This window comes from Cherax quadricarinatus, chromosome 15 (genome assembly GCF_038502225.1).
Source record: "Cherax quadricarinatus isolate ZL_2023a chromosome 15, ASM3850222v1, whole genome shotgun sequence".
In the NCBI taxonomy this organism is placed as follows: Eukaryota; Metazoa; Arthropoda; class Malacostraca; order Decapoda; family Parastacidae; genus Cherax; species Cherax quadricarinatus.
In genome coordinates, this window is record NC_091306.1 from 44,071,052 (window position 1) to 44,085,563 (window position 14,512).

The window sequence follows — 14,512 nt, forward strand, 5'->3', positions numbered from 1 at the left end:
GATGACTGGTGTTCTTGTGTTCAAGGGATGACTGGTGTTCTTGTGTTCAAGGGATGACTGGTGTTCTTGTGTTCAAGGGATGACTGGTGTTCTTGTGTTCATGGGATGACTGGTGTTCTTGTGTTCACGGGATGACTGGTGTTCTTGTGTTCAAAGGATGACTGATGTTGTGTTCACAGGATGACTTGTGTTCTTGTGTTCATGGAATGACTGGTGTTCTTGTGTTATGTGGAATAAGTTGATAGAGAGTTGTCAGTATTTTACAATTGCAGTGGACCATTGGTTTTCGTGATTAATCCATTCCAGAGAGTCTGCCGAAAACCAAAATTCACGAAAACTAAATCCATTTTCCCCATAAGAAATAATGTAAATCCAATTAATCAGTTCCAGACTCCCAAAAGTATTAGCAAAAAATAATTTTTTTAGAGATTAAGTATCGATTTACATCCATAAAAGAACGACAAATAAATATAAAGCACTAATAAAACGTATAAATGAACATTCAACATCACACTTACCTTTATTGAAGACTTGTTGGTGTATGGAAGGAAGGGAGGAGGGGAAAGCGGGGCGAGTTTATTGTCTGGAGACAGGACAAAATGCTCGAATCTGATGCTAATATCAACTCTACAGCTTATTTATCTATCACAATTCAGGATAACAGGTATATCACGCAGGATAACAGGTATATCTTGCTATTTCTACTTACACATGTCACACTACACATGCATGTACATGCATATATATTTACACACCCATCTGTGTTTTCTCCTATTTTCCTAATAGTTCTTGTTCTTCTTTATCTCCATGGGGAAGTGAAAAAGAATTCTTCCTCTGTGAGCCATGTGTGTCGTAAGAGAACTATAATGTTGTATAAATTACTAAATGTATAAATTTTTAAATGTAAAAAGAAAGACTTTTGTTTTTTTTTATGAGTCACCCTGCTTTGGTGGGATACAGCCAGTTAAAAAAAAAAAAACTGTAAATTCATCATCCAAGAGCTGCTTGCAGATACTTTATACACTCAGATTACATTAACATCTGTGATGTAAAAAAAAGAAAAAGCAGTAATACATGAAAGAAACCACAGGAACATGCAAGTATCAAGTAATGAAACTCATTATGCAATTACAGTAAAACCTTTTATTAATGCACTAATTGGGGGGATGGGAGGGGAGGGGTGTATGATACCGCTGATAGTCTGCATGAACCAAATTATGAAATCAATCAACCAAATTATGAAATCAATTTCATAATTATCAGGTTATCTTCTGCACCAGTGAACTTTGTCTACTGATGCATAAGACAATCCAACACTAAGAATAGGGGTATTGTAATCTGTAATATTACAGTACAATATAGTAATTTTATAGTCCTCTACATAATTTACAGTAATTTTACTTACCTTTTTGTGGTGGAGACAGAGGTGTAAACTGCCATGATCAAAGGCTATTTTCAAATGCTTTCCAGGACAAACTGTTCAATTTTATGGCTAGCTTCTACAGTAAACTTAAGAGCATACGATGTTAGTTTGTCCTTGCTTATATGAATACCAGACACTGTTTCTTAACACCATATTCATTATATACCTGTGCCACTGAGATGCCAGACTCAGCTTACTTAATATGTTAATAAAGTTACACAAAATGCTCTAAATCAATGGAAAATAAGACTGAATGGTGAGTGAATGTGCGAGCACAAACTGGTACAGATGGCCAATGGCTCAGGGAGCAATGAAAATGGTGAGGTCCTGGGCATGGCTGCTTTGGCCCATAAATATCAGTTAGTAGACATGGCCCAATACTTCAGAAAACAACCAGACACTATCACTATGGACAAAATACAGAATTAGATTTTTGTCCATTTTGTCTGATAAGGTATTTTTCTGGCCAATTTTTTTTTTTTTTGTCTGATAATGCCAAAATCTGTTAATGAGACATTTTACTGTAAATGAAACAACTGTCTTTTAAATAAAACAACTAAAAACAAAAAAATAATTGAAGATACTTACTTTTAAATGAGCTAAATGATATTCAAGTAGAATGGAAGCATTGGCAATGGCTTCAACTGTGCCAACGAAGACAAACGGAACTTGTCCTTCAGTACGGGGAGTTGTGGGCTCGGGTTCATTGTCTCCTTCAATCTTCACCCGCACTACACCAGACTTATCCACCATTTCTTGTATGACACGACCATTCTTGCCAATTACTTTTCCTACTAGTATTCGTGGCACTTGCACAGATTCTTCACTATATTCTAACATAGACCGTGCCTTTTTTACTGCTTCTTCCGTCTGGAAAAGCAACGTTGTGATGAGTTAAACATAATATAAGCACAATCTAATTATTATTACAGTCATGGGGAATCTTGTATTTTATTTAGCAGGAAGTGCTAAACCTGAAGAGGTTATATAGCACATGGAAATGGGAGGCATTCATGTTTGATCAAAAAGGGGAAGGATAAGTTCAGTTCTTTGGGTCAAGAGCCCCTCACCAGCATGAAGGAACCTTCTTTAAGGGGAAAACACCTTTCCTGAGGTAAAAGAATCAACTCCACAAGGGCCATCAGGACTGTAATCAGGAATGTAATCAAGACTGTTCCCATGAAGGAAAGAGTAACTCCAATTCCTCAATTCAAGAGCCCTTCACCAGTATCAAAGAACTTCCCTTGAAAAACAGGACAAACTAATGAGGCATAACTTTTTATCTAATATGTTAAGAAAATTAGGTAACTGTGAGGGAAATTAACCCTTTAACTGTCGCAAGCCCATTTCTGAAACTTATTGTCACAAAATTTTTGAACAAAAAAAAAATTATTTTTCTTTTGAAATGATAGAGAATCTTTTCCCGATGGTAATGACACCAAAAGTACGAAATTTGGTCGAAAACTCGTGGAATTACGCTCCCACGAAGTTAGCGGTCTTGGTGACATATAAGCATCGGCGATTTTGCCAACTTTGAGCCCTGTTTTTGGCAAATTCCGTTGTTCCAGTTGACCAAATTCATAGCTATTTCTTTAGAGCTCCATTTTTTCTATCAGTTGAGTACAAGAAACCACCCATTTACCGATTTGAACTACCCAATAAAGTGGTCAGAATTTGGCAATTTGGCCAATTTCACAGAAATTAAAAGAGATGCCAGTTTCAAAATAGGGTCCAAAATAAACAATGTAGACATTCTTGGCACTAAAATAACATATCCTCTGTTCATTAGTCACATCTCTAGGCCCTTCTTATATTACTACTGCTTTCTATTTTGATTTTTTATTCATACAAAAAATACAAAATTTACTGTTATGCAGACTACTGCATTATTGTAAAAATGGTATAAATAATATCAGTGCACTAGTGAAAGAATATTAGACTCCCCAGTTGACATGTAATGGACGTGTGGTGTGATTTGCTCACTCCTGAACATTGGTAAAAATCGAACATTTTCGCTACTTTGAGCTCAATTTCAAGGTCGTTTTCATCGTGAAACTAATCAAAATCATCTCTATTTCTGTAATATGTTTTCCATTTTATTAGGTGAGACCATGAAAACGAGAATACAATGATAAATACTATACGAAAATACACCTCAAATTCGGCATTTTAATCCAAAAAAAAAACCCGTCAGTTTTTTGTTTTTCTCATTATGCACTGAGTGCTGTAGGATTTTTTTATGTGGTGCACACTGACCACACAGACCCGTTCTCTCACATGTGGGCCTACCAGCTTTCTCCTGCTTGATTTGAAGGCGCTAGAATTTATGCGTATTAATACGACCAAAACACTGGCTTGTAAGATGTATATATACGACCAAAACAGTCAAAGGGTTAAATGGAAGAATTAAAAGATTTGACAGGCGAGGGTAATGACAATGTACTGAGAGGTGAGGGTAATGACAGTGTACCGAGAAATATGAATGAAATACAGTGGAACCTCGGCTTACGAATTTAATCCGCTCCATGACCTTGTTCGTATCCTGATTTGTTCGTATGCCGAGTCAATTTTCCTCATTTTAATTAACTGAAATGCAATTAATCCATTCCACAATAATGGCCATGACACAATAATGCTAATATCAACTCTATGGCTTAGTTATCTATCACAATTCATCTAACATAATAAACAATATTAATAACATAGAACCATGATATAATACTCTAGAATGAATAAAATAGGCCATAATATGGCAAGTGATGGCGACGCCGGCAGCGGCAGAAAGCATCCGCCGTTTACTCTCCCACTCTAGTATCTTCCCAGTCCATAACCCCATACCTAACTTGTGTTTATCTATGATTAGTGGGGAGGTTGTCACATATGTAACCACAGGTGTGGTCAAGACAGATGTACATATACATAGGTGAAGACATGATCAATGTGGCCACAGTGGTGGTGGTGGTGGCAGCCAGCTGCCTCATTATGCTGCTGCCTTCTTCGTTTCTCTATCTTTTTTCATAGTATCTAATCGCTTCCTGACCATCTTGCTGATTGTACGCGACTACTGTCTCTTTGGACGAGGCATTGTGTAAGAAATTTGTACAATATAAGACAAAATTACGCACCCCAAGGGTCTGCTGCGGTCACTCAGAGCAATCTCTTCCTACTGACCCTTGGTTGGCACTGAGACAGCTGTGGTCTAGCAGTACCTACAGCCACCCAGAGGGTTACCAATTTGTATTTTGAAGCATTTGGCACAAAAATATGAAAAAAAAATTATGAAAAATGTCTAAAAATGACAACATATTATTATTATTACTATTACAGTGGACCCCCGGTTAACGATTTTAATCCGTGCAAGAGGGCTCATCGTTATGCGAAATAATCGTTATGCGAATCAATTTTCCCCATAAGAAATAATGGAAATAAAATTAATCCGTGCAAGACGCCCAAAAGTATGAAAAAAAAATTTTTTTACCACATGAAATGTTAATTTTAATACACACAAACTGAAAAAGGCATGCACAATTAAATGACACTTACTTTTATTGAAGATCTGGTGATGATTGATGGGATGGGAGGAGGGGAGAGCAATATCTTCTTACTGTTTAGAAGGGGAATCCCCTTCCATTAGGACTTGAGGTAGTAAGTCCTTTTCTGGGGTTACTTCCCTTCTTCTTTTAATGCCACTAGGGCCAGCTTCAGAGTCACTGGACTTCTTTCGCACAAGATATCTGTCCATAGTGGCCTGTACCTCTCGTTCCTTTATGACTTGCCTAAAGTGTTTCACAACATTGTCAGTGTAATAATCACCAGCACGGCTTGCAATAGCTGTGTGAGGGTGATTTTCATCCATGAAGGTTTGCACTTCAAGCCACTTAGCACAGATTTCCTTAATCTTTGAAGTAGGCAACTTCTTCAATTTCTCTCTCCCCTCCTCCGAAGCAATTTCCTCAGGTGTGGCCTCTTGCTGTTGAAGTTGATCTAGCAGCTCATCAGTGGTTAGTTCTTCATTGTCCTCCTCCACCAACTCTTCCACATCCTCCCCACTAACCTCCAACCCCAAGGACTTTCCCAATGCCACAATGGATTCCTCAACTGGCACAGGATTCTCAGGGTTAGCCTCAAACCCTTCAAAATCCCTTTTGTCTACACATTCTGGCCACAGTTTCTTCCAAGCAGAGTTCAAGGTCCTCTTTGTCACTTCCTCCCAAGCCTTACCTATAAGGTTTACACAATTGAGGATATTAAAGTGATCTCTCCAAAACTCTCTTAGAGTCAGTTGAGTTTCTGAGGTCATTACAAAGCACCTTTCAAACAGAGCTTTTGTGTACAGTTTCTTGAAGTTGGAAATAACCTGCTGGTCCATGGGCTGCAGGAGAGGAGTGGTATTAGGAGGCAAAAACTTCACCTTAATGAAGCTCATGTCCCCATAAAGTCGCTCTGACACGTCTGTAGGATGACCAGGGGCATTGTCTAACACCAGGAGGCACTTAAGTTCTAATTTCTTTTCAGTTAGGTAATTTTTCACATTGGGGGCAAATGCATGGTGTAACCAGTTATAGAAAAATTCCCTAGTGACCCATGCCTTACTGTTTGCCCTCCACAGCACACACAAATTATCCTTGAGGACATTCTTTTGCCTGAACGCTCTGGGAGTTTCAGAGTGATACACTAATAAAGGCTTCACTTTGCAATCACCAGTAGCATTGGCACACATCAACAAAGTAAGCCTGTCTTTCATAGGCTTATGTCCTGGGAGTGCCTTTTCCTCCTGAGTAATGTAGGTCCTGCTTGGCATTTTCTTCCAGAACAGGCCTGTTTCATCACAATTAAACACTTGTTCAGGTTTCAGTCCTTCAGTTTCTATGTACTCCTTGAATTCCTGCACATATTTTTCAGCCGCTTTGTGGTCCGAACTGGCAGCCTCACCATGCCTTATCACACTATGGATGCCACTACGCTTCTTAAATCTCTCAAACCAACCTTTGCTGGCCTTAAATTCACTCACATCATCACTAGTTGCAGGCATTTTTTTAATTAAATCGTCATGCAACTTCCTAGCCTTTTCACATATGATCGCTTGAGAGACGCTATCTCCTGCTATCTGTTTTTCATTTATCCACACCAATAAGAGTCTCTCAACATCTTCCATCAATTGCGATCTTTGTTTCGAAAACACAGTTGAACCTTTGGCAAGAACAGCTTCCTTGATTGTCTTTCTGGTGCCCACAATAGTAGCGATGGTTGATTGGGGTTTCTTGTACAGCTTGACTAGGTCGGCTATACGCACTCCACTTTCATACTTATCAATTATCTCTTTCTTCATCTCTATAGTAATTCTTACCCTTTGAGGTGTAGGGTTGGCACTAGAAGCTTTCTTGGGGCCCATGGTCACTTATTTTCCAGAAACAGCACCGAAAATACTGTAATAATACGAAATATTCCGAGTGTATGCTTGGATGTTACCGCGGAGGCTGGCTGGTAAACAATGGGACGGAGCGGCACATGTGAGGCTGGCTGAGGGCACATTGGACGCGTCTCGGACGAAAATCGGTATGCGGGTTTTTAATCGGTATGCGGGGCAAAAATTTTCCGATAAAAGTAATCGTTATGCGGAAAAATCGCTATGCGATGCCATCGTTATGCGGGGGTCCACTGTATACTGTATTATTATTATTGTCATAATACGTACATACTAATAATAGTAATAATGATAATTATAATTATAATTATTATTATTATTATTATTAATACATACGTATTATAATTCTTCTTTCTTTCAATGCACCGGCCGTATCCCACCGAGGCAGGGTGGCCCAAAAGGGAAAACGAAAGTTTCTCATTTAAAATTTAGTAATTTATACAGGAGAACGGGTTACTAGCCCCTTGCTCCTGGCATTTTAGTCGCCTCTTAATACATGCATGGCTTATGGAGGAAGAATTCTGTTCCACTTCCCCATGGAGATAACAGGAAATAAACAAAAACAAGAACTAGTAAGAAAATCGAAGAAAACCCAGAGGGGCATGTGTATATATATATATATGCTTGTACATGTATGTGTAGTGTGACCTAAGTGTAAGAAGAAGTAGCAAGACATACCTGAAATCTTGCATGTCTATGAGACAGAAAAAAGATACCAGCAATCCTACCATCATGTAAAACAATCACAGGTTTCCATTTTACACTCACCTGGCAGGACAGTAGTACCTCCCTGGGCGGTTGCTGTCTACCAACCTACTACCAAGGATTATAATTCGTATTATTATTAATTTAGGGAACTGGAGCACAGATCCAATTCCCTAGATCAAGAGCCCATCACTACGTACATACCACCCAGGGGGGTACTACCGTCCTGCCAAGTGAATGTAAAACGAAAGCCTGTAATTGTTTTACATGATGGTAGGATTGCTGGTGTCTTTTGTCTGTCTCATAAATATGCAAGATTACAGGTATGTCTTGCTACTTCTACTTACACTTAGGTCACACTACACATACATGTACATGTTTATTTATACACACTCATCTGAGTTTTCTTTGATTTTATCTTAATTCTTGTTTTTATTACTTTTCCTTTTATATCCATGGGGAAGTGGAATAAGAATCTTTCCTACGTAAGCCATGCGTGTTGTAAAAGTCAATTAAAATGCCGAGGAACAATGGGCTAGTAACCCCTTTTCCTGTAATAATTACTAAAAAGAATAATAAGAAGAAAATTGTCGAAGTGGGAAGTCTGTGCGTGGATGTTGTGCAAATGATAAGAAAGAGATGATTGTGAATGTTATGAATGAGAAGAAGCTAGATGTCCTGGCTTTAAGTGAAACAAAGCTGAAGGGGGTGGGTGAGTTTCAGTGGAGATTAATAAATGGGATTAGGTCAGGGGTTTCAAATAGAGTTAGAGCTAAAGAAGGAGTAGCAATAATGTTGAAGGATAAGCTATGGCAGGAAAAGAGGGACTATAAATGTATTAACCCTTTCAGGGTTTTCAACATACTAGTGCGGCTTACGCACCAGGGTTATTGACGTACTAGTACGCCTAAATTCTAGCACCTTCAAATCTAGCGAGAGAAAGCTGGTAGGCCTACATATGAAAGAATGGGTCTATGTGGTCAGTGTGCACAGTATTAAAAAAACCTGCAGCACACAGTTCGTAATGAGAAAAAAAAACTCTGACCGTGTTTTTGGATTAAAACGGCAGCTTTTCACTGTATTTTCATATGGTATTTATGGTTGTATTTTAGTTTTCCTGGTCTCATTTTATAGAATGGAAGACATATTACAGAAATTGAGATGATTTTGATTGGTTTCACAATGAAAAGTACCTCGAAATTGAGCTCAAAGTAGCAGAAATGTTCGATTTTTACCAAAGTTCAAAAGTAAACAAATCATGCCAAGCGTCCAATACACGTCAACTGGTGAGTCTAATATTCTTTCACAAGTGCGCTGTTTGGAGGGATATGTTGTGTATCTTTATATGTGTATGCTTCTAGACTGTTGTATTCTGAGCACCTCTGCAAAAACAGTGATAATGTGCGAGTGTGGTGAAAGTGTTGAATGATGATGAAAGTATTTTCTTTTTGGGGATTTTCTTTCTTTTTTGGGTCACCCTGCCTCGGTGGGAGACGGCCGACTTGTTGAAGAAAAACAAAAAAAAAAGGTGCGCTGATATTATTTATACCATTTCTACACTAATGCAGTAGTCTGCATAACAGTAAATCTTCTATTTTTTGTAAGAATAAAAATTCAAAGTGGAAAGCCAAAGAAATATAAGAGGGGCCTGGGGACGTGACTAATGAACAGAAAACTTGTTATTTTAGTGCCAGGAATGTCTTTCTTGTTTATTCTGGACCCTATTTGGAAATTGGCATCTTCAGAAATTTGTGTGAAATTGGCAAAATTAACAAATTCTAACCACTTTATTGGACAGCTGAAATTGGTAAATGGGTGGTTTCTTGCACTCATTCGATAGAAAGAATGGAGTTCTAGCAAAATAAATATGATTTTTTCGACTAGTACACAGGAATTGGCCAAAAATAGGGCTCAAAGTGGGCAGAATCGCCAATGTTTACGCATCGGCAAGACCGCTAACTTCGTGAGAGCATAATTCCGTAAGTTTTCCATCAAATTTCATACTTTTGGTGTCATTATGATCCGGAAAAGATTCTCTATCATTTCATAAGAAAAAATAAATTTTTCTTCTGAAAAATTTTCGACCGAGAACAAGTTTAGGAGAGGGCCTCTTGACCCTGAAAGGGTTAATTCAAGGATTATGTGGAGTAAAATAAAGGTTGGATGTGAGAAGTGGGTTATAGTAAGTGTATATGCACCTGGGGAAGAGAGAAGTATAGAGAGAGAGAGATTGATTTTGGGAAATGTTGAGTGAATGCATGGGGAGTTTTGAACCAAGTGTGAGAGTACTTGTGGTTGGGGATTTCAATACTAAAGTGGGTAAAAATGTTCTGAAGGGAGTAGTAGGTAAATTTGGGGTGCAAGGGGTAAATGAAAATGGGGAGCCTTTAATTGAGCTATGTGTAGAGAGGTTTGGTAATAAGTAATACATATTTTATGAAAAAGAGGATAAATAAATATTTAAGGTATGATATAGCATGTAATGAAAGCATAGTTATTAGATTATGTATTGGTGGATAAAGGGTTGATTGGTAGGCTCCAGGATGTACACGTTTATAGATGGGCAACTGATATATCAGATCATTATCTAGTTGAAGCTACAGTTAGAGTAAGAGGTAGATGGGATAAGAGGAAAATGGCAACAACAAGTAAGAGGCGAAAGTGTTTAAACTAAGGGAGGAGGAAGTGCGGGTGAAATATAAGCAACTATTGGCAGAAAGGTGGGCTGGTGCAAGTATGCGTAGTGGGGGGAGGTGGGGGGGGGGGGTTGAAGAGGGTTGGAATAGTTTTAAAAATGCAGTATTATAATGTGGGGCAGAAGTTTGCAGTTATAGGAGGGTGGGTGCAGGAGGAAAGAGGAGTGATTGGTGGAATGTTGAAGTAAAGGGTGTGATAAAAGTGAAAAAGTTAGCTTATGAGAGGTTTTTACAAAGCAGAAGTGTTATAAGAAGAGTAGAGTATATTTGGAGTAAAAGAAAGGTGAAGAGAGTGGTGAGAGAGTACAAAAGAAGTGCAGATGATAGAGTGGGAGAGGCACTGTCAAGAAATTTTAATGAAAATAAGAAAATTTTTTGGAGCGAGTTAAACAAGTTAAGAAAGCCTAGGGAACGAATGGATTTGTCAGTTAAAAACAGAGTAGGTGAGTTAGTAGATGGGGAGATGGAGGTATTGGGTAGATGGCGAGAATATTTTGAGGAACTTATAAATGTCGACGAAGAAAGGGAGGCAGTAATTTCATGCACTGGCCAGGGAGGTATACCATCTTTTAGGAGTGAAGAAGAGCAGGATGTGAGTGTGGGGGAGGTGCACGAGGCATTACATAGAATGAAAGGAGGTAAAGCAGCTGGAACTGACGGGATCATGACAGAAATGTTAAAAGCAGGGGGGGACAGTGTTGGAGTGGTTGGTATTTTTGTTTAATAAATGCATGATAAGGCTAAAGAGGTTTTTGTGGAATTTATGGATTTGAAAAAGGCGTATGACAGGGTGGATAGGAGGGCGACGTGGCAGATGTTGCAGGTGTATGGTACAGGAGGTAGGTTACTGAAAGCAGTGAAGAGTTTTTACGAGGATAGTGAGGCTCAAGTTAGAGTATGTAGGAAAGAGGGAGATTATTTCCCAGTAACAGTAGACCTTAGACAAGGATGTGTGATGTCACCGTGGTTGTTTAATATATTTATAGATGGGGTTGTAAGATAAGTAAATGCGAGGGTCTTGGCAAGAGGCGTGGAGTTAAGAGATAAAGAATCACATAAAGTGGGACTTGTCACAGTTACTTTTTGCTGATGACACTGTGCTCTTTGGAGATTCTGAAGAGAAGTTGCAGAGGTTGGTGGATGAATTTGGTAGGGTATGCAAAAGAAGAAAATTAAAAGTGAATACAGGAAAGAGTAAGGTTATGAGGATAACAAAAAGATTAGGTGATGAAAGATTGGATATCAGATTGGAGGGAGAGAGTATGGAGGAGATGAATGTACAGTATTCAGATATTTTGGAGTGGACGTGTCAGCGGATGGGTCTATGAAAGATGAGGTGAATCATAGAACTGATGAGGTGAAAAGGGTGAGCGGTGCACTTAGAAGTCTGTGGAGATGAAGAACTTTGTCCTTGGAGGCAAAGAGGAGAATGCATGAGAGTATAGTTTTACCAACACTCTTATATGGGTGTGAAGCATGGGTGATGAATGTTGCAGCAAGGAGAAGGCTGGAGGCAGTGGAGATGTCATTTCTGAGGGCAATGTGTGGTGTGAATATACATAATGCAGAGAATTTGTAGTTTGGAAGTTAGGATGAGGTGTGGGATTGCCAAAACTGTTGTGGAGAGGGCTGAGGAAGGGTTGATGAGGTGGTTCAGACATGAAGAGAGAATGGAGCGAAACAGAATGACTTCAAGAGTGTATCACTCTGTAGTGGAAGGAAGGCAGGGTAGGGGTCGGCCTAGGAAAGGTTGGAGGGATGGGGTAAAGGAGGTTTTGTGTGCGAGGGGCTTGGACTTCCAGCGGGCATGCGTGAGTGTGTTTGATAGGAGTGAATGGAAACAGATGGTTTTTAATACTTGACGTGCTGTTGGAGTGTGAGCAAAGTAACATTTTTGAAGGGATTCAGGGAAACCGGCAGGCCGGACTTGAGTCCTGGAGATGGGAAGTACAGTGCCTGCACTCTGAAGGAGGGGTATTAATGTTGCAGTTTAAAAACTGTAGTGTAAAGCACCCTTCTGGCAAGACAGTGATGGAGTGAATGATGGTGAAAGTTTTTCTTTTTCGGGCCACCCTGCCTTGGTGGGAATCGGCCAGTGTGTTAATAGTAAATAATAATTAAAAAATGTATGAAAGAGGGGAAGGTACCTAGGGATTGGCGGAGAGCGTGCATAGTCCCTTTATATAAAGGGAAGGGGGACAAAAGAAACTGTAAAAATTATAGAGGAATAAGTTTACCGAGTATACCAGTGAAAGTGTACGGTAGGGTTATTATTGAGAGAATTAGAGGCAAGACAGAATGCAGAATTGCAGATGAGCAAGGAGGTTTTAGAGTGGGTAGGGGATGTGTAGATCAATGTTTACATTGAAGCATATATGTGAACAGTATTTAGATAAATGTAGGGAAGTTTTTATTGTATTTATGGATTTAGAAAAAGCATATGATAGAGTGGATAGAGAAGCAATGTGGCAGATGTTACAAGTACATGGAATAGGTGGTAAGTTACTAAACACTGCAAAGAGTTTTTATGAGGAAAGTGAGGCTCATGTTAGGGTGGGTAGAAGAGAGGGAGACTACTTCCTAGTAAAAGTAGGTCTTAGATAGGGATGTGTAATATCACCATGGTTGTTTAATATATTTATAGATGGGTTTGTAAAAGAAGTAAATACTAGGGTGTTCAGAAGAGGGGTGGGATTAAATTATGGGGAATTAAATACAAAATGGTAAGTGACAGTTACTTTTTGCTGATGATACTGTGCTTATGGGAGATTCTAAAGAAAAATTGCAAAGGTTAGTGGACGAATTTGGGAGCGTGTGTAAAGGTAGAAAGTTGAAAGTGAACATAGAAAAGAGTAAGGTGATGAGGGTATCAAATGATTTAGATAAAGAAAAATTGGATATCAAATTGGGGAGGAGGAGTATGGAAGAAGTGAATGTTTCCAGATATTTGGGAGTTGACGTGTCAGCGGATGGATTTATGAAGGATGAGGTTAATCATAGAATTGATGAAGGAAAAAAGGTGAGTGATGCATTGAGGTATATGTGGAGGCAATAAATGTTATCTATGGAGGCAAAGAAGGGAATGTATAAAAGTATAGTAGTACCAACACTCTTATATGGGTGTGAAGCTTGGGTAGTAAATGCTGCAGCGAGGAGGCAGTTGGAGGCAGTGGAGATGTCCTGTCTAAATATTATGGTGTAAATATTATGCAGAAAATTCGGAGTGTGGAAATTAGGAGAAGGTGTGGAGTTAATAAAAGTATTAGTCAGAGGGCAGAAGAGGGGTTGTTGAGGTGGTTTGGTCATTTAGAGAGAATGGATCAAAGTAGAATGACATGGAGAGCGTATAAATCTGTACGGGAAGGAAGGCGGGGTAGGGGTCGTCCTCGAAAAGGTTGGAGGGAGAGGGTAAAGGTGGTGTTGTGGGCGAGGGGTCTGGACTTCCAGCAAGCGTGCGTGAGCGTGTTAGATAGGAGTGAACGGAGATGAATGGTATTTGGGACCTGACGAGCTGTTGGAGTGTGAGCAGGGTAATATTTAGTGAAGGGATTCACGGAATTCAGGGAAACCGGTTATTTTATATAACCGGACTTGAGTCCTGGAAATGGGAAGTACAATGCCTGCACTCTAAAGGAGGGGTTTGGGATATTGGCATTTTGGAGGGATATATTGTGTATTTTTATACGTATATACTTCTAAACTATTGTATTCTGGGCACCTCTGCAAAAACAGTGATTATGTGTGAGTGAGGCGAAAGTGTTGAATGATGATGAAAGTATTTTCTTTTTGGGTCATCCCTGCCTCAGTGGGGGAGAGCCAACTTGTTGAAAAAAAAATAATAATAATAAATAACAACAACAACAACAACAGTAAGGAGAAACTTCAAAAGGCTACACAAATAACCCGCACAAGGAAGAGAGGAGTTTATGATGACGTTTCTGTCCAACTTGGACCATTTACAAAGTCACACTAACGAAAAGGAGAGCAGGATGGGTATATATAGGCAGGAGGTGGTAGTAGTAGTAGGAGGGGCCAGTCAAATACAGTGGACCCTCGCCTAACGATATTAATCCGTTCGTGAGAGCTCATCGTTAGCCGAGTTAATTTTCCCTATAAGAAATAATGGAAATGCAATTAATCCGTTCCAGACAGCCAAAAGTATTAAAAAAAAAAAAATTTCATGAAATATGCATTTCCCTACAAAGAAAACAATAAGACATGCACAATAACTACATAAATAAATGTTAAAATGACACTTACCTT

General features: G+C 39.1%; 1 protein-coding gene across 4 annotated transcripts in view; it reads right to left on the bottom strand.

Annotated features, from left to right (window-relative positions):
- Positions 1 to 14,512, bottom strand: part of Fmr1 (synaptic functional regulator FMR1) — a 497,688-nt gene that overhangs the window by 337,353 nt on the left and 145,823 nt on the right. For all 4 annotated transcript variants that reach the window (XM_070085321.1, XM_070085322.1, XM_070085323.1 and 1 more), the window contains one exon: positions 2,012 to 2,293. In XM_070085321.1, coding sequence (XP_069941422.1) covers positions 2,012 to 2,293 — 282 coding nt within the window. The remainder of the gene's footprint in view (positions 1 to 2,011; positions 2,294 to 14,512) is intronic.